This window comes from Trichosurus vulpecula, chromosome 6, assembly GCF_011100635.1.
Source record: "Trichosurus vulpecula isolate mTriVul1 chromosome 6, mTriVul1.pri, whole genome shotgun sequence".
NCBI classification, from domain to species: Eukaryota; Metazoa; Chordata; class Mammalia; order Diprotodontia; family Phalangeridae; genus Trichosurus; species Trichosurus vulpecula.
This window is the reverse complement of record NC_050578.1, coordinates 99,015,708-99,039,364: the sequence shown is the minus strand read 5'-3', so window position 1 is coordinate 99,039,364 and position 23,657 is coordinate 99,015,708. Positions and strand designations below refer to the sequence as shown.

The 23,657-nt window shown below is 37.6% G+C and overlaps 1 protein-coding gene across 1 annotated transcript in view; it reads right to left on the bottom strand.

The window, feature by feature from the left end:
- The window catches only part of DCHS2 (dachsous cadherin-related 2), a 323,005-nt gene that overhangs the window by 48,463 nt on the left and 250,885 nt on the right, over nt 1-23,657 (bottom strand). The window contains exons 8-13 of the mRNA XM_036762311.1: nt 21,639-21,796; nt 19,681-20,521; nt 16,399-16,638; nt 4,418-4,552; nt 3,872-4,081; nt 222-1,079 (exon numbers count right to left, since the gene is read on the bottom strand). Of these exons, the coding sequence (XP_036618206.1) occupies nt 222-1,079; nt 3,872-4,081; nt 4,418-4,552; nt 16,399-16,638; nt 19,681-20,521; nt 21,639-21,796 (2,442 nt within the window). The remainder of the gene's footprint in view (nt 1-221; nt 1,080-3,871; nt 4,082-4,417; nt 4,553-16,398; nt 16,639-19,680; nt 20,522-21,638; nt 21,797-23,657) is intronic.

Genomic DNA, 23,657 nt, shown 5'->3' with positions numbered 1-23,657 from the left:
TTAGTTCAGACTTGGTTTCTTTTTCTATATATAAAATTTTTTAAAATAGATGACATTTTGTTTCATGGTTTGTTAGACATAAACTTAAGGATCAAGCCCCAGGGTAAACGAAAGTAATAACTTATCAACGAAACCCACAAGACTGACCCACTTATGCAACAAATGCATTTAATTTTCAGTAAATGCAGAGTGCAGAAAAAAATATAGGACCAAATACTCACCAGTTTCACAGTTTTCAGTTACAGTCGATGTATATAATTGCTGACTAAAGGAAAATCTTGCATCTTTTTCCTGCATGCGGATGACCAAAAGACCAGTGGCTGTCCTGGTGGGGATCCCCTGATCCATAGCCTTTACCTGTAGCCAGATGGGGAAGTGTTCTGAGGATAATTGTTTTTGAAGTCGAACCTCTCCTGAGTGTTCATCAATATAAAACAAAGACTGGGTCTCAGCAAAATGAAAAACCACAGCTCCATTGAGCCCCAGATCTGAGTCATAGCTGACGAGTGTGGCAATGGTCTGATTCACAGACATTTGAGAAGAGACAAAAACATCCAAAGGGTTCTGTCCAAAGACAGGACTGTTGTCATTGACATCATCTACATTCACTGTCACATCAACTTTGGTTTTCCTTGGACTTTGGACACTACGATCACTGGCCACAACCCTAAACACATACTGGGACCTTGTCTCTCGGTCCAGGCCTTGGGCAAGTTTCAATGTGCCTGCCATTCTGTCAATGGTAAAGATACCCAGAACATCATTGGTTAGGAAGTACTCAACCTGCCCATTTAGGCCATTGTCTTCATCCACTGCAGAGAGCTCCAGGATCACTGACCCCACTTCAAGGTCTTCCTTCACAGTGGCTTGGTAGTGGGATGTAGGGAAGGTAGGGCTGTGGTCATTATCATCCAAGATGGTCACCTTTAACTCAGTTATGGAGCTTCTACCTGGGATACCCAGATCATAACATTCAATAAACAGGGTGAAATTGCTGATGTGTTCCCTGTCTAGGCTACATGTTGTCGAGAGTTCTCCTGAAGTTTCATTAATGGTGAAATGCTGCTCAGTATTTCCTCCTATAAAAGTGAAAGGAATGCAAAGGTGAGGATATACCAAATGACAAATACCTAAGGAAAAATCACTTTCCTAGTATGCCAATCAATAGAAAAAGTAGTTATTAATAATCTACCTGCTTACAAAATTATTGTCATTTAATTAATTTTAAATAGCATAGTTTAGTGCTTTAGTACACTTTTTTTTCCTTTAATAATGAGAATCTGAACAATGGGGAGCAGGAATGACATATACCTCAAGCTATCAAATTATTGTTTTAACAAATGAACATTGTAGGAAATGTTTTGTTTCTAAATCAGTAAATTTTATTTTAACTTTACCATTGGAATAAGTGATACTTTGTCCTTCTTGCTAAGAAATGTAAGAAAATAATAAAAAAGAAGTAAATAGTATTACCTTGTTTTCCTCTCATTGTTTTCTAATTATATTAATACCATGGAGGCAAGTCAGGGAAAAATTTAGAACTTTTATCTTGATCTGCACCTGTGATTAACTGGTATAAGGAATTCCTGGTATGGCTCTGATGAACATTAGTAATCCATCTGCAATTAATATAGTTTTAGAGAGTTTCATTGGGCCCTGGGAGATACAATGACCTTGTTTAATGTCCAATAGTTACTATGTGTCAAAGGCAGGATTTGAACCCGACTTATCCTTGTTCTTTTTAATTATAGCTTTGGCTTTCAATGGCTAGCTTTTCATCAACCAGACCACACTGGTTCTTCAAGGTGGGACACCAAGGCATAATGTTTTTGGCTTAAAAAAATAAACTTGCCTATTAATTACAAAAAGGGCATTAACTGGCCTGCTGTCCATAATTTGGAATGGTGGAGGCTGGGGAAGAACTATCAAAGTCACAGGGCACAGAGCACAAATTCAAGAGATATACTGGAGTTAGTGTGTTGGAGTGGCACTAACTAGAACAGTTCTGGCATAGTTGAAGATCCAGTGGATATCCTTAATGTCTAGTCACTAGATCCAAGGTTTAAGAAATCTAGGTCAATGGACAAGCTGATAATTGTATCTGTTCTATTGTGCTATAATAAATGACAAGCAGGCAGATTTCAGTAAAACCTGGAAAGACTTATATGAACTGATGCAAAGTGAAGTGAGCAGAACCAGGAGAACATCGTACACAGTAACAGCAACATTGTGCTATGAATGACGTAGCTATTCCCAGCAATACAATGATCCAAGATAGTTGCAAAGGTCTCTCATGAGGGAAAATGCTATTCACATCCAGAGAAAGAATTGACTGAGTCTGAATGCAGACCAAAGCATAGCATTTTCACTTTCTTTGTCTTTTATGCTTTTTCTTTTGGTCTGTTTCTTCTTTCACAACATCACTAATATGGAAATATGTTTTATATGATTGCACATATATAACCTATATCAAATTGCTTATCATATGGGGGGTGAGAGAAGGAAGGAGAAAATTTGGAACTTAAAACTTTTTAATGAATATTACATTTAATTAGAAATAATAAAATCCTATTAAAAAAGAAAGCAAGGATTATTTTTTTTTTGCTTTTCTTTGCATCCTTAGCTCTTAAAGTAGTTTCTGGAACATATTAAGCACTAAATAAATACTTGCTGACTGACAAAAAAATGCATCCGTTGTTTAAAAGCCTCTGGAAAAATGAATGACAAGAAATTTATTAGGTTGCTAGAGGGGAAATATTTTTGAAGACCATCTCCCCTAATTGGTACCCTTATTATCCATTATTGAGAGATATAAGACAGCTCCTGACCAAAATAAGAAGAGGGATGTTACAAAATAGGTCATAGGATTGGAGTAGCAAAGGATCTTAGACAATAAAATAAAAACTTGGCTTGCTCACAGAATTTCTAGAAGATAGGTAATTATCAATTATTGGTTCTGCTCCCACTAGTTAATCGCAAGCCCAAATTTAGATTGTGTCATTATAACACCCCTGTAAGACTTTTTTTTTCCCACCCAAAAGGGGATCTCAGTCTACTACAAACAGTATTTTCTAGATGCCAAATATTTGTTTTCCTGGATAATTGAGAGTGAGAACTACAATGAAAAGAAACAGCGTTCAGAAACTCACAAATGTTACCTATTGCTAACTCCACATTAGTTCAATCAGGGGCCCTTATCTCAGTTCCAAAGGTGGCACAATGAATAGAGCACTAGACTTGGAGTCACAAAGACCTGAGTTCAGTTCTGGTCTCATACACTTAATAACTATTAAGTATGACCTTGGGTAAGTCACTTAACTTCTCTGCACTTCTGTTTACTCAATCAAATGAGATAATAATTGTAAAAAGTCCTTAGCACAATGGCTAGCACATAGTAGGTGTTATATAAATATTATTCTCTTCCTTCCAAAAGCCAAAATTATTTTACAAATAACAATCCCTTAAGACTTATAGCATGTAAGTCTGGGCAGAAAATCAGCATAGTACATAGGTTGCCATTTCTAAGAATCCATACCTTCTGAATTCCTTCTTGAGGAAAACCTGAACCAATGGAGCCTTAGTCATGCAAAATAATAAAACAACAGAACATAGGAAAAAACTGGAAAAATAATTATCCCTTTGGTACTTTCTTAAAGGCAGATTAGTTAAAAGTCCTGGAAAAGCTGGAGACCAATTTCAAAGTTGGAAAGGGGAAAAATGCTAAAACCAAAATAGTAAAACTGGAATGTGATGGTGACCATTTTGTGACAACTTTATATGGACTTTATTCTACAGACTCCATAAACAATCATTATAAGTCAATGGGACCGGGTCCATCTTGGGGGATATTCTGCAGAAGTCTACCACTTACCAATTATATGATACCGCACTGCTCCGTTGTTGCCAGTATCCATGTCCGTAGCTAAAACGGTATAGATGACCTCTGGCTCTTGGTTCTCTGGAACCTGGATTTCAGGGTTGGGGATGATAAACTTGGGAGCGTGGTCATTTTCATCTTTCACACTGCAGATAATAGTTACGGTGCTGGATAATGCAGGGACTCCCTGGTCTTTCACCAGTACTGGCAGGAGATAGAGAAAAGGAAGTTTCACCTTAGTGAGCCATGGGTTTTAACTGAGACCTACTCTGTGCCCTTGACAAATTATTAGGGAAAAGAGAAATGAGAGGCTAGGCAACTCTTGTCGAAATTTATTGATGAAACTGTCTAAAATTGACTGCCCTTGGTACAACACCTGATGGTAAACCAACAGGCATGGCAGGTACACTGAGCCATTCAACAACCCTCTTGAGAAGAAATAAGGCAACATCCATAATAAAGTGGGAGGAGGGGCAAACAACAAAACTATTGAATTAAACACCCATGCCTAACTTCATATTCCAAGAATTTGGAGGTTACCTCTAAGGATGAAGATCTCCTGAGCCTCTCTGTCAAGTGTAGCTGCTGTTACTACCTCTCCAGTTCTGGAATTGATCTTGAAAAGCCCAGATATGGCAGTTGGCATGATTTCAAATTGCAGTTGGGAGTTGATTCCTTAAGGAATAATTTTGTTTGATTGGTTTCAGGAAGAAAAATAAGAGAGAAAACCATTTAAGTTATTGCTTTGGAATTCATTAGTCTACTTTCCCATCCTTTTTTCCCAAGATCATTTACTGAAGATAGGTGCTGAAGAAAAAAAAAACAAACAAGAATTCTAGGCAACTTTTAAATAAGGTGAGAAAACTGCTGGTGTGGATGTCGCCAAAGAAAAGACTCATGGGATGAAATGTTCGGTTTTTCAAATGCCTCCTGAGATTTTCCCACAGTGAATGTTTAAGATTTTTTCCCTCTCATAAAAAATGTCTTATGAGTTTGCACTCTACAGTGTATTCCTAATTACTCCATGGAACACCCCTGATTGTGATTTAATGAGACAATAGGAGCCTTGCTGAGGGAGCCATGATTCTCCATGCTGTTCCTGAACTTGGGTGCATATGCTCGGTAATGGCACCCTGTGTCCTCTAAAGAATCAGGAGATTCGCACATGGCACTGCTTGTGTGTGTGTGTGTGTGTGTGTGTGTGTGTGTGCATACAGACGATGTGCTTAGCCTTCTGCCTCCTATGTAGAATAAGAAGTCTGGTTCCACAGTCTTACCCATTACTGATCCAAAATAATTTTTCCCATATTTTTTGGTGGTTTCAGTGCTCCCCTGAGAGGTGTATAACGTCATTTCCATCACTGGTTATAGAGTAAGATCATTCACACCATTAACTTTAATGAATTTAATCCTACATTATACACAAAGGGTAGCAGGCATTCATCTCATACCATTGCATGAGTTTTATTTGCAGCTCGCACACGTTCCATTCAATCACTTTTCTGTGTTCCCCTCTTAACAAACAATCAGCCTTTAAGTGTGACCCAGGACTCATGCCCTGCACCTGGAACTGATGTTAGACCTTAATCAAAGGCTGGAAGAACATGGGGGGAGGGGAAGGAGCGGACCTTCCCAATAAAATTTTAATTGCAAATCTCCACCTCATCTGCAGTAAATCATCTTTATTCAATACATCACATTCTAAAATGAAGCTTGAGCCCACTATAGTCAAATATACATAACAAGCATCTTGGAGTTGGAAAGTATGGGTTCTAATCCCAGGTTTTATTTTATTTCATAGGCTCAGACTTTTAAAGAAAAAATGGGAATCATATATCACACACACACACACATATAATATACATATATACATATAATATGTACTGTTATACCTTAGAAATGATGAATAATAAAATAAGTAATAATAGTGTTTAAGTGTTTAAAATTGCATATCTCATCTGATTTTCAAAACAAGTGTGAGAAGGAAGCAACGTAAGAATAATGAGAGGCGGCATAAAGTAGAAGAGAAGGAGCTGGTTTTTTCAAGTCAGAAGACCTGGGCTCAAGTCTCACTCTGATATGTACTTAATTATGTTCCCTTGAATAAGCCACTAAGGATCATAGATTTAGAACTGAAAGGAATCTTAGGCTTAATCTAACTCCCTTATTTTGCAGATAAGATCACTGAGGTACAGAGAAGCTAAAAGTAACCACACGGATAATTAGAAGGAAATGTCAGTCAGTTAATAAACATTTATTAAACACTTACTAGCTGTGCTAAGCACTGGGAATACAAATACAAAAATAAAAAGTAATGCTTACTCTCAAGGAGGTTCCAAATTAATGAGAGAAGACAAAACACAGAAGGAAGCAGGGGGGGGGGCGGGGGAGGGGAGAGGGAGTTGGGGTGAGGAACACCCACTGTGACAGCATGTACCCAATTCATGATGGAGAGGTCCAAAGGAATGCAATTGAGTAGGAAATAAGGAGATGTCTGATTTGGTCACCCTCCTTAAAAAGCAAGTTTGGGAAGAAGCACTTTGCTCTGCCCTCCAATCAAATATGAATTATTGGTTACATTATTTCCATTTTAATGATGAGAAAAATGAAGCTCAATGGAGTGACTTGCCCAACATACATAATTAGGTGGAAGAGAATGGACTCAAACTAGGGTTTTCTGCCTCCAAAACCACTTTACTGTAGGATATCGCCAATTCTTTTGGCTTTTGTCTTGCCACTGGACTTTGATGACTCTGGAAGACATAGTGAAGCTGAAGACTTTGTGCAACTCTGCCTTACTTAGATCCAGTTCGTACACATGAATCAAGACATCACCCTTTGATGTCATTGGTCATCTTCAGAGCTGAAGGACAAACAACAACTATAGGGTCTATACGATGCCCTATACAAAGTGCTCTGGTTATCTCCAAAGAAAGAAAGCCTAGAAGTACAAAGTGGGATCATTGGTACTAATTCTGGTAGTATCCTCCATCCATTGCATTGGTGGTGCTGCTGCTGGCAGCAGCAGAAGTAGTACTGAGAGCTGATACCGAAGTAGCACATCACGCTTTACAGAGCTTCACACAAACGACCCCACTTATTCCTCACAAGAATTCTGCCAGGCAAATACTCTGGACAAACCAGAACTGAAAGAGACTGTGCTGAATGCATGGGTTCACAGCTACTGAAATCCAAGGCTTAAACCTAGGTTTCTCCTGACTCCGAGACTCTTGTTCGTTTCCTTGACATTGGTAAGAAATAATTTAACCACACATAAGATACGACTAGAATTCCTAAGGGGAAAAATGTTTTCCATTTCATCATTTGACATGATTAGCACTTTAGTAGTGTGGGAGTTCTAGACCTGTTAATTCATTAGTATAAGAAATTCTTTACCATTTCAGATGCTATCTTTTGTTTTTATATCACTTTAATTTCTCACTATACCTCTACACACACACACACACACACACACACACACATACACACCCCCAGAGAAATCCCTTATAACAAAAACTCAAAAAGAGGAAAAAACAGTGCATCAGAACTAACAAATTCAGCCAAACTAATATAAACCAAGTCTGACATTAATATGCATGGCAGTTTTTAATAGATTCAGAAGCTAATTCTTTCCTCTGCTGTTTTTATCTCCACTTTTCTATAACATGTTTACCCTAAAAGAGCCTTTTTTTAAATAGCAAGGAACAGAAAATAGTTTCCAAGATGTTAACTTAAAATAAATAAGAAAGGATAAACTTCACATCCTCATCAACACTTCAGACCTTTTCTTTTTCAGGATTTACAAGTCAGTTACTCAACCTCCAAACCATACATACATTACAAAGCCATAAAATATATTTATCAACCATCCTCTCCTCCTCAATAATCTCATCTCTCTGTGTTTTTGTGACACTTTTCTCTTTGTTCTCCTACCTGTCTGAATGCCTCTTCTTAGTCTCCTTGGCTGATTCATCATCCATTTCACTCTTAATAATATATGGATGTGCCCCATTATTCTGCCCTGTTATTTTCCTCCACATTGTCTTGTTTGGTGATCTATTCAGCTTCCATGGGTGCAGTTATCATTCCTAATGTAAATGTCTCCCACATCTATCTATGCATACATCATTTATCTAACTATCTCTATCAATCTGTCTGTCTCTCTGTCCATCTATCTATCCATTTTCATCCCTAAGTCTGGTATTGCCAAATTACTTTGAACATCTCAAACTCAACATGTAAAAAACTGAACTCATTATCTTTCCCACCTACCCACCACCCTCAAATGTAACCCTCTTCCAAACTTCCTCATTACTGTCTGGGGCAACATAATCCTTCTAATTACTCAGAATTACTACTTCGGTGTTATACTTGCCTCTTGCTTTCATTTGCCCCATATATCCAGTTAGTTGCCAAGTCTTGTCATTTCTATCTCTACAACATCTTTTGGATGTATCCCATCCAATGCTCTAACAAAACCATCACTTTTGTTCAGTTCACTCATTGTTTGGAGCTTAGAATATTACAATAGCTTCCTACCTAATCTCCCTGCCTCAAGCCTCTCCTCACTCCAATCCATCCTTCAAACAACTACCAAAATAATTTCCCTAAAATGCAAGTCTGATCTCGTCATTGACCTACTCAGTAAACTCCAGGAATGTTCTATTATCTCTATAATCAAATATAAAATTCTCCGTATGGAATTTAAAGATCTTCACAATTTTGTCATTCTTATTCTTCCTGAATTCTTATACATTATTCCTCTTCATGCACCACACTGGGACTTCTTGTTGTTCCCTCCTCACCCCTGCCTCACCAAAGACATCCCATCTCCCAGACTCATCCCTTTGTATCATCTATCTGCTATGCCTGGAATGCACTACCTCCTAACCTCTACTCCCCTTGGAATCCTCTACACAAAATGTTTTCTGACCCCACAGCTCTTAGTCTTTCACTCCCCAAACTTGTATTCATATTGTATATATTCTGTTAGAAGCTTTTATTAGAACATTTTACCTCTCCCTCTAGAATGTCAGGGTATTGAAGGCAGGGAGAGTTTTATTCATTTTTTTTGTATTTTCAGAGTGTAGAACAATACCTGAATTACAGGTATTGTTATTCATCAATTATCAATTGATTAATAGTCAATTATTACTAATTAATAATAATAACCAATTAATGAGCTGATTCATAGACTGCAAAATCTGAATTGATGAATAAATCCAGTTTGAGAAACCTGTACACAACTCCTTTGACGGAGACTTTTCAATTGAACATTATTATTCCATTTTAGTGAAGGTCTTTTTTTTTAAGTTTCTTAGCTATCCTTTTTAGGTTCACTTGGTGTTTTTTGTTTGTTTTTATTTTCAACTCCACCATTTTCATCATGTTAAAAAAAAATTCTTTTCTGTAGTGGAGACACATTGTCAGACAGAATTTGAAGCTCCAATGGCCTTTCTGCCCCACCCAACCCCCAGGACTACTATCATCTCCTTCCAAAAGCATCACACTGTTCTTCATAGACCAGTCCTATCCCTCCCTCCTTTGAGGGGGCAGAGTTGTCTTCTAAGCTCCCATTGCTATTTCCTAGGACCATAAAAATGGTAGCCATTAGAAGGACCACACATCCTGTTGGTGGGAGCCCTATATAAATACTACCTGGGAACATGGCACCAGAAGTGGTTTGATCAGTGTGGGATTGTATTTCTAATTCCTAACTTCCAAAATGCCTCACATGTTCCCTCTCTTTTTTGCTCTTTATTTTTATTCCCATGTTTCTTCAAATTATTCCTTCCTTTCCAATGCAAATATCAAGACTTGTCACAGGTACAGGTTCCACTTGTACAGGTTCCTCTTAATTTATTCTCTCCTTTCGAAAATTCTTTAGACAACTGGAATTTTTGTTTCCTTGACTGTTACTTTAGTTTCTCCAGCACACTCTTTATCTATTCTTAATACCTCCTGCCTTTGGATGGTACCAGCCCAAGATCTTCTGCGTTTGCATGCTCACAGGGGCTCAATTTGCATATCACTGTTCCCATCTCCACTGTTACATGGAGTTTTTCCCCCATAGCTGGAGTGGTATAACAGACCATACACAGATCACAGAGTACGGGAAATATTTGGAATCTAAAAATTACTTAGTCTGAACCCAAAATTTACAATTGAGGCCTAAAAGAGTAAGATGCCTTTTGTGAGGTCACACAGAGTGTGTAGCCAAGTAAAGGAGGAATTACATCATCAACAACCTCACCCTCCTGTCATTTTCATTCATTGATCCTTCTTCCCAGTGAGTCTACATCAATGCATGTATAACAATTCTGCATTCCAGCAATTTTATGGAACATCAAATTTTTATATGACCTTGGAGAGACAATCACAGTTTGTACAACCAACAAATTTCTTTGACCTAACTCAGTATTAATTTTCCTTACTACCTCAGAACACTGGCTCTGAAGTAAGAGGGTCTGGGTTAAAATCCTGCTTTTGGTGCTTATTTCTTGTGTATCTTTGGGCAAACCAATTAGCCTCCTAGAGCCTTTGTTCCCTCACATGTAAAAAGAGAGAGTTGAATCAAATGACTTCTGAAGTCCTTTATGCTCTAGGACAGTGACCCTATGATTTTTTGGTTCATTCCATGATTTATCTTAAGTGAAACAAATGTAATAGGGCTCGGCCAAGAGCAAGCTACATGTGCACCATTTTATTGGGGAACAAGCATTAACGGGACCAGTTCAGAAATTCATTTCACATGAGGTGAACCAAATCTTTGAATTTCTTTGAGAAATTGGGCCTAGAATGCAATATGTTTGCATGAAAACAGTCACTTTAAGGAGGAAAAAAGAAAGCAGAAACCAGGCCAAATAATAGAGGATCATCCTTCCTAAGTCATAGAGTCAACTAGGAGCAGATTCACAATATAAAGAAGATTAATGGACATTAGGAGTCAATCGTAATTGCAATCTCTTGTCAACAAAATGTATATGAGATTTTCTTTATTCCTTTGTTATCTATTTTAATCCCAATTAAATAGTTTGCCCTTACAAGGCATGTTCCTTGGCTGGTCTGCTAGCAAAGATACATCCTGATTTTCAAAGTTCTCTGCTGATCTTGAATGGAGACTCAAGCCAAATGAGGGCCAATTCTTTTTTGTTTTGTTTTTTGGAGGAGGGAAGTCAGGGCAATTGGGGTTAAGTGACTTGCCCAAGGTCACACAGCTAGTAAGTGTGTCAAGTGTCTGAGGTCGGATTTGAACTCAGGTCCTCCCAACTCTGGGGCCGGTGCTCTGCTCACTGCGCCACCTAGCTGCCCCAGGAGGGACAATTCTTAACTGAAAAAAAAAAACAAAAAACAGAAGTCTGTCTAAATCCACAGTTGAACCATCCACTAACATCACAAAGATTCAACTATTTTCTACACTTCAATAACACACAAGTGTGTGGACTAGACTCTACCTTTTGCTCTTTTCACCAGGCTTTGAAGCAGAGCTTGTGCAAATTCTTGTCACTGACATTCGACGTTAGCGACTTCTAGGATCTAATAGCCTTTCTTGTTCTCGTTTGCTTTTTCAAACCTTATTCATCCTCTCCCATGCCATTGAAAATACAGGCCAAGATTGGCTGGGGCAGGTCTCAGCAGACTTGTAGAACTCTGCAGTGTGACTATCAGCCTGAGGCCATTCCCTTTTTCATGGTTTGATCATCATTCTTGAGCTACATGGTTTGCTGCTAAATCCTTTGTTTCTTCCTGCTTCAAATTGGCACCCTGGCATTGGCCCATATTCTCGCTTCTCTGACTTTTCCTGGCTCTTGAAACAGTGCTTTGCAAATTTTAAAGTGATATATGAATGTGAGTTATTATTACTCTAGAAAAGACTCCTCCATTACTTGTGGCTTTTCTTTAAGTGGGAACTTAAGCTACCTTTTAAAAGAAACAAACAAAAAAGGACTACCTGATGACCTCTAAGGTCCCTTCTGGATATAAATTTATGACCCTCTGATCCTAATGTGAATAAAGACACAGGGACAAGAAAATGCAACACATGTACAGATATTAGGAGAGCAGTATGGGTGTAATATAGAATACACAAAAGGTGGTAGCAAAAAACAAGGCCAGAGATCAGTGATGGCACCAGATGATGGGGGTGAGGGGCTCTTAAATATCAGGAAAAAAAAGAATCTGACCTTTACTTGGTAAACAAAAGGGATCCACTAACAGGTTTTTAATAGAGACCTAACATAACTATTTTTACATTTCTCCATCTAAAAATATTTTCTCATTCTCCATAAATATCTTCTGTCAAGTTGCCCAGCTTTAGATAAACTAATTTTGACCATTATCACTCCATGATCAAAAAGGCAGTATTTCTCACTTTACCTACCTCAGTTTCTATTTTCCCTTACATATCAATCTTGTCCCTGGGCTACTTTGAGTTTCTGAATATATTCCAGATTGGTAGCATGTATGTCTAAATAAACCGTCATTTGATTTTTGTATTCTCATAAACCATTTCTAAATATTTGACTTTATCAGTTACCTTTTGGCTATTTCCACTCCTATCTTGCCTTCTTGAAACTCAGTCAAATTTTTCCTTTTCTTGCCATCCTAACACTACCCTGCCAAATAGTGATGTAGGTTCTACTCCTTATATAGTTTTTCCCTTTCATTTTTCTTGAGAAGGAAGCAGTACTTCAAATTGCCAAATTTGACCTTTCCCCTTTCCCAATTCATACCCCTCTAGAATTCCTTTATGGTCCCCAACATGACCTATGGGCAGCACAATAATATCCGCTTTCATTCATGGCAGTAGGCATGGGTTGGATGTACAGAGCCCTGTGAAAGTTTGTTTGAGTCTAAGAAATATAAGATTAGCTGGGTGAAGGGATCTACCTTGATCACTTCTAATCAGTCTATAATATCTAGAAATCTTTGTCTCAGTAACAAAAATATTTTGATATAATTGATCTAGTAACAGATTAGCATCTGATCTGTTTAAGAAATGATCCTTGAGTTCACAGAGGTATAACAGATATATTAGGTAACAAAACATGAAATGATAAACTCATTATGCCATACTTGAACATAGTATAATCCTGTCTACTTCACAGGGCTGATACGGGAGACACTCAAATGATCTAAATGGTATGGAAAATCCTTTGTAAGACTTTGCACACTGCTGATATGCCCAGAGGGCACTTTCAAGATGTGCTTACGGACAGTGCATGAAGACTTTGGGATTATAAGAGTCAAAACTCTACTTGACTCAGAATGACCAAAAAACTAATGGAAAAAAAATAAGAGTTTTAGAAGACCTTTTCCTCCCTCTGTTAAGTTTCTAAGTGGAATCACCATTAAGGGTTTTTGTTTTTAAAGCAATATTGACTTTTTTTTCCCCGATACCCTTCAGGGATTTTTCATAGATCCTGTATAAGGAAGAGACCTTGGCTCCAGAAATCTTACCCTGCATAAATTGAGAATAAAGCTTCCATTATCTATTTAAATACACCGATATGGCACTCAAACCTTCAAAGTATCATTTCAACTTAACATGGTTTTAGCACATAAATGGTGCATCGACTCCATCCATCCTTATTTGTTGGGAATCCTTCCCTTCGTGAGGTAACTATAGGGCTATAAAGGATATTTTTGCCCCCCCAAAATTGTTGGTAGTTCTCATAGATTCCAGTCTTGGTGTTGATGTCTTCAGTTACAACTTACTGATGCCTTTTTTTTTTAAATTTGAGAAGAAACTTCTGTTGAAAGAGTTGTGAGCTACACACCATAAGCCTTCATTGCTTCAAATTCTATGACTTGTGAGCACAAAAAATACTGCTGTAGTATTCTATTTTTAAAAACATTGTATTATTCAATACTATAAATACAGTTTGATTTTTTTCAAAGTGAGGAGGAGAAGAAAAAAGGAGGGGAAATAGGAGGAGGGAGAAGAGAAAAGGGAGGAAGAAGAGGAAGAGGAAGAAGAAGAAGGAGGAAGGGAGGAGGAAGAGGACAGGGAGGGGAAAGGAAGGGGGAAAAGGAAGAGGAGGAAAAGGAGGAGGAGGAGGAGACAATTCTAGAGCCATGAAATGAAGGGAAGATTGAGCAAAATCACCATTATCTTATATAATTATAACTCCACCCAACAGAAGAGTTTTATGTAGACAAATGTTTGCTAGCCATCATACTCAGTTCAAACGAAGGCTGGGATGGAGGCATGAAATGTTTGTATAAAAATGGACAATTCTTGGTGTTTTGTTTTTGCATGTTAGGGCTGTGTCCAAATACAATTCTATGTGGATTTTACATTGCTTGCGATATAGAGTTCACCTTACAAAATGCTAATACTTAGGAGTTTCTGCGTTACTCTTCATCTAAATAGTGTGGTAAGGCATTCTCTGGTTATCATAGCAATGCAATAGCTCTTAGACCTTGATGACCAGAGTAAGAAAAACTCTTTGATCATGCTGCCCCACTCTGGTCAAAAATGAGAAGTGCGCCTGAAAAACGCTAGTTTTAATCACCACTGTGAAAACATTTATAAGTGATTCTGACTTTTATCTGCAAAGTTGTAAGGATTCAATGCAATGCGATATAGAACCCATACTACATTTATGCATAGCATTAAAATTACTTCCTACAAGCTCCACATCCCAACTTTGTTTACCACATTCGATAGAAATATGAAAAGAAGTATGTTGTCAAATTGAACAGCAAAGAATTAAGAGCGAAAAAACTGTATTCATTTATCCAGAACACCCAGATGATATAGCAGAAGCACCTAAGAGATTTTAAACATACGTCCTGTAGATTAGGCCAAAAATTCTGATTAAATATGGGCTTTTTAAATTTAGAAATTGAACTAATTCATTATGAGTACTGCAGAAATATTCCCAGCATTATCTTACCTTGCAATAATAGGACATTGTGTTATATAGGTTTATAATATATTTTATTATATATAGCAATTGGAAAGAAAGAGACTGGTGTGGTTGTTACTATCTTTTACTGACATTGACAAATGAAGCATTATTATTAATGACAAAAACTGCATATTCTGCTACTTATTTTGATTACTATTCTAGCATACAGGTCATAGGTATATTTCAAATAATGATAAACTCTTATAGAATGCTCATTCATGAAAGATGATAGCCATTTTATTGGCGAGCATTTTGGGAAAAAAATGGTTCCAATTCCTTTCCATTTAGAGTGCCTGTTCATATCAAAGCATTTTCCTTGGAATAACAGATAAGAGCCAGGTCTTTTTTATATTGTTTCTTTAACTATTAAATATTAAATGGAAAGAAGAAAGGGATTGCCTATACTTCTCATGGTGTTTATCAAAATTTAATCCACAAATATAAAAGTTCCTAGCATATGCAAAACACTAACCTAGGTACTCCAATAAAATGAACAGTCAGATGAAAGCAGTGGTGTCTTATGCATACATCTCTCCAGTGCTGGAATTCAAATGAATTAACAACCTATTCTCCATGGAACCAAGCTGAGGTGCTGCCCTTGCTGCTGACACAGCAGGTGCAGGCCCTGCCCCACCAACAACCAGTTCACAGAACTCAACCTAAAATCAGGTACCTGTTCTAGCAAACTGGTGCAGACCGGCTGAATCCCACCACTGCATCTCTCTATGAATAGGTAAAGAAGAATATCCACTAAGTTTTATTCCAGTGGAAGACTAGATATTTTGAGATCTACACTTTTTAACCCCCTTGAATAATGCACAGCATGAAGCAGTAGATAGTGTACAAGGCCTGGAGTCAGGAAGATCTGTGTTCAAATGTGCTCAGACACTTACTATCTGTGTGACCCTGGACAAGTCACTTAACCCATTTGCCTCAGTTTCCTCATCTGTAAAATGAACTGGAGAAGGAAATGGCGAATCACTCCAGCACCTTTGCCAAGAAAACCCCAATAAGGAGTCACGAAGAGTCAGACACAACTGAAAACGAATGACCAGCAAAAAATGTATCCCCTTGAATTAGAATGTTCTCTCTTTTCTCATTTCTTCCTATTTCAAGAAAATAAAATCCTCATCTAAACCTTGGTTAGGTGCCACTTCCTCTGAGAAGCATATCTCCATATGCAAGTGTCAAACACTTCGTCTGGATTTGTTATTATTTTTGTTTTGTTCACATTATGCTCTACCTTGTACCAGGCTTGTCTGGGAACATATTCTACCAGACTGTTAGCTTCTTTAAAGCAGAGATTTTGACCATTTTTAACTCTGTATCATCTTAATCACACAAATGCTTTGCATACCCTAGGCGTGTGATAAGTGTTTTATAATTGAATGGCATATGTTTTCTGGCCCCTATCTAACTTTAAATTTAAGCCAAGTACTTTTTCTGAGCGTTCATAAGCTATATTTTTGACTCTCCAGAGAATGAATGAACAGTGTCTTTCAGAAAGCCATTCTCAGATGGTTAAACTATTTTTTTCTCTAGGAATGATGTGCTGCTCCATAATTTAGGTCAAACGACTAAGTATAATAAAGAGAATGAAACTACCTGAATCTCTGTCCACAGCTTCTACCGTGGTAACATACTGCCCCGGATCTTGGTTTTCAGCAACTGTAGCTTCATAGACATGTTGCTTAAATTCTGGCGCCTCATCGTTTACGTCAAGGACATAAATTGTCAAAGTCTGTGTTGTGGAGAGTGCTGGCAGGCCATTGTCCAGTGACAGGAGGGTCAGCACATGAAAGGCTTGGGTTTCATAGTCCAAAGGACAAACAGTTGTTAACAAGCCTAGGTAGAGAAAGTTAAGTGATAAAAAATGTTAGCAATATCCCCAAAGGGCCAGGCAGTTTTCACAATTCATCTACCTAACTGGGACATTTTGATGAAAATTCATTCAGGCTCTGTAATTGTGAAGGAGCGGTGAGGGGAACTCAAACTCATTCGAAATTTTGATAAATGTTCATGACTGAAGCATAAAAATGAAGAATAAAAAGATCCAGGCCAATGTAAAATTAAAGCAAAATGCACCTTCAAGAATCCATCTGATGCAGAGGTTCTTAATCATTTTTTGCATTTAGTAGACACCTTTCTATCAGTCTAGTAAAGCCCTTCTCAGAATAACTTTTTTTTAATTTAATAATTGAAGGAAACTCTTAAGTATCATTTAGAGATTAATGAAAATAAAGGTACATCATTTTTCCCGTCCAAGTTCATGGACCCCCTGAAATTGATTGATGAACTCCTTGGGGGTCAGCTCCAGGTAAAGAACTTCAGCTCGTCTCTCTCCCTACCTATAGACAGGGCTATAATTAAACCATTCAAGATATCTAACATAGTCTTCAAAGACCTCCAGGGCATTAGCAGTCTGAATGTGTATCTCAAATGGTACTCAGGATTACTACAGGTCAAATTTATAACCTGCCTAAATAAGCTGGTTATTGAGAATGTAAGTCTGGCTCTGGTCTTCTGAAATTCTCAGCGCCGCATTATAGAATTATGTTCTCTTTGTACTGCCTATCTGTTAACTGCCTCTTTTACTGACAGTAAAAAGCAAAGACTTTATGAGGAAGACAATAAACTTCATGAATAAAACATGGTTGAGCTTCTAGCCCACTGTTGTTGTCTAACTACCCATATGCTGAAAGTGTGATAAAGATTTGTACTGGACAACTGTACTCAGATTCCCAGGATCAAATGTTCCTTTAGGGGTGGTATTTTCCTCCATAAACAATTCAACCTCCTATGAAGTTTTATTCCAAATAATTAAGGAGGAGGTTTTCTGGTTTAGGGTTCCACAAACCCACCTTTGAATAATTATTCCTCTTGAGCACGTTTCCCACTTTATAGCCTGGAACCATTGAAAATCCTTTTGCTAAAAGTCTGCTTATGAGAAATATGAACCTTGAGAGAGAGATAAACCTTTCACACATGAATGTATTTGGCAATTATCATTTTATGTACCAGAAAAATGCCTAAGCAATTGAAAAAGCATCACCACAGTCAAAGATCCATGACACCTTTTGCTGGGACACTTATCTGTCTAAATCTATCCATCTTTCTTTCTTTGACAGCTTTGAATAGACTGGCTTTAGCCATCCCAGGAAACAAAGTGGGTATTGATGAAGCAACTAGGAAGCCCAGATCCAGAGGAGATCAATGACCTACATTATGCCATATTTCTCTATCAGCTGGATGTTTAGGTCATGTCCACACACCCTCAGAAGAGAACCAGATGTGTAGGATTAGTAAACACACAGAGGCAGAATATAATAAAGGAGAGATCATGATTTCCAAATGCTAGATATCTATTCCCACTTCAACCAGCATATTCATCGACAGGAGAATCTGTTGCTGCTATGTTTGGTGCAGTATTTCTAGGATTCAAGCAAAAGTCACCTCCCTTTCTAGGAAGTGAATGAGATATCAATTCAATTGCTTTCAGTTTTACTTGGAAACTAAGTTATTGTAAGGTTCAGTTTCAGTGTCACATAGAACTCTATACATAGAATTTCTTACCAAATGGTATATTGTCACCATGTTTCCAAGGAAAGAGGAAAAGGTAAGTTTGAGAGTGGAAAGCAACACCATTTCTGCCATCTTTCTCTTAGAGTTAAACTGCTGACACTGGTAAACACATGCTTTGTGCCACAAAAAAGCAATTCAAATTTACCCTGTAGGTATCTTGTGTGGACCTATTTACTTACACGGTGGCTTTCCCAGAAGAAGGTAACCTTCTTGTCTCCTTTCTTTGTATCACCAGTGCTGAGTACAGTCAATGGTGAATGTCTGATAAATGTTCATGGTTTGGTTGATTGATAAATGGATGAGAACAGTAGCATCTTCATGCCCAAATCAGTCAGACTGCCATCTTCTGAGAGTCAGCATAAGTTTGGAGAGGCTACCAACAGGCTGGCCACAGGCTAATAAATTGTTTTAACCACTGCAATTCTCAAATGCCATCTCCTAAGACAAAGAACATCGCAATCTGAGCTGGCAAAGGCAGTATTCTTACCAATGAAAGTATGGATGCTAGGAGTGCCAAAATACCTTCACCTGGCTTTGAAGTAGATTTTCTAGGCTAACGTCTCAATTGACTGTCAGTGATTCAAGTTCATAGCTGGACTATTTTAAAATCACCATCTCTACCTCTGCAAATATAAACAAGAGGCAGAGGAGGGGGTCAACTATATGAAAATATTGTTAACCTGGATTCCATGAACTTTTTTAAAAAATCTATTTTGATAGCTATGTCAGTGTCATTGCTTTGCTTTTTAGTCACATGCATTTTATTTTTTGTTTTTAAAAACATTATTCTGAGAAAGGGGCGATAGGCTTCATGAGATTATCTGGAGGGTTCATGACACCAAAAAGAATCCCTGAGTGCTCATGCACTCTCTCTCTCTCTCTCTATCTCTCTCTCTCTCTCTCTCGCTCTCTCTCTCTCTCTGTGTGTGTGTGTGTGTGTGTGTGTGTGTGTCTCCCCTTCTTTGTCTCTCTTTTCTTTTCTTTCTCTCTCCTTTCTCTATGTCTCTGTGTCTCTGTCTCTGTCTCCCATATATTAGCCAGCCTGTGATTTGGTAACCAAAAGTGGTCACTAGTACTTTTCTACAAAAGCTATCATCCATAAATATGTCAATTTGTGTCCACAGAAAATCTAACTCAAGTAGTAAGAAGAATGATATACCAATGATAATCATATCTTTTCCAATTGTAGCTATCACATCTGGAGAACTTTATATAATTCCAAAATAACACACGAAAGAAGTTTAAAAGTATGAATTTATTTGGCTAAACATAGGTTAAAATTAAAGTTAACATATTCTACCCTACCTGATATCTCATCCAATGTGAAGGTTTTGTTTTCGTTTCCTGAGAGAATGTGATATGTGATTCTTCCATTCCTTCCTTCATCTGGGTCCTTAGCAACAATGTGATGCACCAGGGAGCCTATTTCTTCATCTTCTGAGATGTAGGCAATAGCAGAGGACACAAAGGTAGGACTGTGGTCATTGACATCTAACACAACCACCTTGGCTGTCATGGTTCTCAATCTCCGGTCTGTTACGTTCACAGCCTGGTCTGACGCTGTCACTGTCAAGATAAAGGACTGAATGGTTTCCCTATCCAATGGGGATGCAGTGACCAATGTGCCGTAGGAGGGGTGGATAAGAAAGGGATTTTCACCAGGACTGTTAGTTTCAATGAAATACTGTACTTTGCTGTTTAGAAAACTGCCATCTCCATCTTTGGCATTAAATGTGTAGACCAGGGTACCGACAGAAACATTCTCCTCTATGCTGATCACTATGAAATCATCCTGGAAAGAAGGAGAATGGTCATTCTGATCTTCCACATCAATACTGAGGAAGATGGTACTATTGAGTGGAGGATTCTGGCCATTATCTTTTGTAGTCACCCTAAGAAGATAGTGAGAGGCCATTTCATAGTCAAGTTCCCTGGAAAGAAATAAGTCCCCTGTTGAGCTGTCAATTTCAAAATGGATATCCTTGTCTTCTTCAACTATACTTAACTGGAGCTTTCCATTATGCTGCAGTTGATAATTAGGGGACTTTATCAGGCTCATTACTTTTGCAGGCTTAAAGTTTTCTGGTATGACCAAATGCTCAATATAACGAGAAACTGATGACCTGTCTTTGGAGAGTGGAATCACCTGAAACAGAAATACAGAAAATCTGCTAGTTTGGCATTTTTTTTGGTTTCATTGTTCCATTTCAACAATAATTTAGAGGGTGATTCATCAGAGAAAGTCAGCTCTTTTTATATTACATCTGGGCAGACAGCAAAGAATGCACAATACATGGTAGGTAAAGCCACTGCAGAACTTACTTACACTGTTTGGTTTGTTCCAACATCTAAAATGAAAGTTTAATGAAGTCATTCAAAGCTTAAACTATGTTAGAGTCTCGTGATTTCTTCACTGGGAATGTGGGATGACTAGTGCCTCCTTTAAAGTTTCCCAAAATTATCCTTAATCCCAGACGCCAATATATATGACAACATCTGTGTACATTTTAAGTATCATGTGGTTTCGTTTGTCTGAAACAAGAGACTTGAGGAATGATGATAGACGAGTTTTTCCTAACCCACACATCCCTAATCAATAATGAATTGGATTTGGAAACTGAGCTCTCAAGGACTTATTCTCCTTCTGCATTTGTATTAATGGTAATTACATGCATGCTCAAAAAGAATCTATTTATTCATACTCTCTCCCTCTTTTTTTGCTGCTTTTTGTTGATTTTATTTATTTTTTCTTTTTTTCCCTCTAAGGAGACTACCCACAGCTCATTTGTTCACCATGATTAAAGTAAAATCCAAAATTGCAAGTCCTAGAGTGACTTCTGTAAAACTTCAAGAAAAATAATAAACAAGCAATGGGATTTATTATGTAGGCACTGTTTGTGAGCAACATGTCCTTCATGTGCAACTTGTCCCATCTTTGGGAATGGGAAGTATACTTTTAGAGGTAACTCAGGAGATTTTTTTATTTTTGCACAAAAACAGCTGGGAAGATTTCTTAAACCATACAATGTATAACAAAGCTTTTTACAAAGATTTTCCAACACAGTTAACTCTAACAATTTATCTCCTTCTCAATTCATCCAGTTGCTACCAAAATGAAGTTGCGCCAGTCAAGTGTAATAAATGAAATTCTCCCTTCAAAGAACACAAATAATTGCTGCACACTCATTCCACTCACTGGAACAAGGAGCAATGAGGCCAAAGATCTACGAAGCTCCACAATTGCAGGTACAAGAGAAACCCACCTGAATGTGAATGACTGCATGTCCTTGAAGAGAAGGCATTCCTTGGTCACTCGCTACTACAATCATCCTGTAATGTGGCCTATGGTTATATGAGAGTGGGGTCATTGTTCTTATTTCTCCACTGTTGGCATCAATCTTAAAATGCTCTGAACTGTCTTCTAAATAAAAACAGAATCAAGACTGTAATGTTAATTTACAAATACAAAAGAAGAAATCCATTTGCCCAAATGTACCTCTTTTTTCTAAAATTAACAAGCCTTAAATACTATACTGATATAAAGAGAAAGAAAATGTTTCTAATAGAGGCCCAAAACAGCAAAACTGCATTTTTAAAAAATCCTACTTGAATTCGGCACTTCTAACAAGCCAAACAGCTCCAAGAAAGACTAGCATTATAGATGACTGTTAGAAGCACAAATACCATTACTAGTAGTTTTTTATATTTTTCAACTATTTATGATGCTTTTGTCAATGAAACAAGATAATTGTAGACATCTTTGTGAATGTTTTGCTGTTTGTGTTATATTCAATGTATATGTATATGTATACACACACACACATATCTCCATCCATCCATCTTTTCCCTAGAACTTTTCCACGGAGGAGTTCAGCAAATGGAAGAGGAATTCCCAATAAATGGTGAGGTCCTCCAGATGCTCTTGTCTACTTGCATCAAGCCCTAGAATACTGTAAAGAATCCTCGATGAGATCTACAATAATTTAATAATTCAGCCTATTTGCAGAGGAACAAGTGAATAGAAAAGAGTAGCTATTGTCTAGACTGATATGCATTTGGATGGTCAGCCATAGAGTTGGTCCCTAAGTGCATTTATCTCCTCCGGACACTGCTGATAGAGAATGAACTAGGTACAAAATTAAATAGGAGGGAGACTGCAGTCTGAAGTGCCCTTGGGAAATTGGATAGGGCTTTCACTAACCTTAAGTTTCTCTTTGAAACAAAGAATTATCTTTCTTATATCAACATTGGGACACTGGGAGGAAGAGGAGAAGCATAAATAGGATCAAACTGAAGAGTTTGTAAGATTGTGATAGTAGCATCCAAGAACCCAAAAGTCCTAGCATGTTCCTGAAATACCAAGGATTAAGGAGAAACTACATCTGAGAGCAAAGAGATAAAACACCATGACCCCAGCAGATGCAATCTTCAAGTAGACACATACGCTAAATGCTATAGCTACCTTATTCTAGTTCCAATGAAAGAAAGAGAGCTAGTTAGATCTTCTTCCATGTGTGACTCTTCTGCTGAGAATCAGGGACAAAGTTTCACTCATTTGGGAGTAAGTAGTGAGGCATACATAGGATTATAAGATCATAGATATTTTTTCTATTGTTTTGTAATTCTTTCTCAATTAAATATTTTACCCTTTAATAGATGATTCCTGCCTGGTCTATGAGTAAGGTGAAAACTCAATTTAGATAACCTTTAGAAGTTCCCAAGAAACTGGGTGGGGGCTCAAGCCATACGAAATAAATTATAATGACCCAAAATTCCCACATTGAGCCCCAATCAGAGTGTATCTAGAGTTAAGTGGAAAATGGGTTACAGAAGCATTTTAAAATTAGATAATGTAGAAGAAATTCCATTATACTAACTATAATCCTACTGATTCTTTCCATAAAAACAGACATTTTTTTTCTGCTTCCGAAAAGCACAGCTGTACTAAAAACCATATATTTCCTAACATGCATCAATCATGGAGAGACTAAGACTATAAGCAGGTTTAATCCACTACTTGTTCTAGAGATTTGTAACTTAAATGGTCTCTTATTGTTCCCTCCTTGAAGTCAAACACACAAAACCAAAATACATATCCCATAGCAGTATGGTAGTTACTGCAGTCAATTCCATGAACATATTACAAGAGTTTCATTCCTTCCCTTTCAGGGTGAGAAGTAATTCTATTTTATGATAGTTTGCTTTTCATTCTTTCTTTGCCAATGGGAGGTAAATAACCATAAGAGTAAACCGAATGGCCCATGAATGTGAGCTACAGCTGA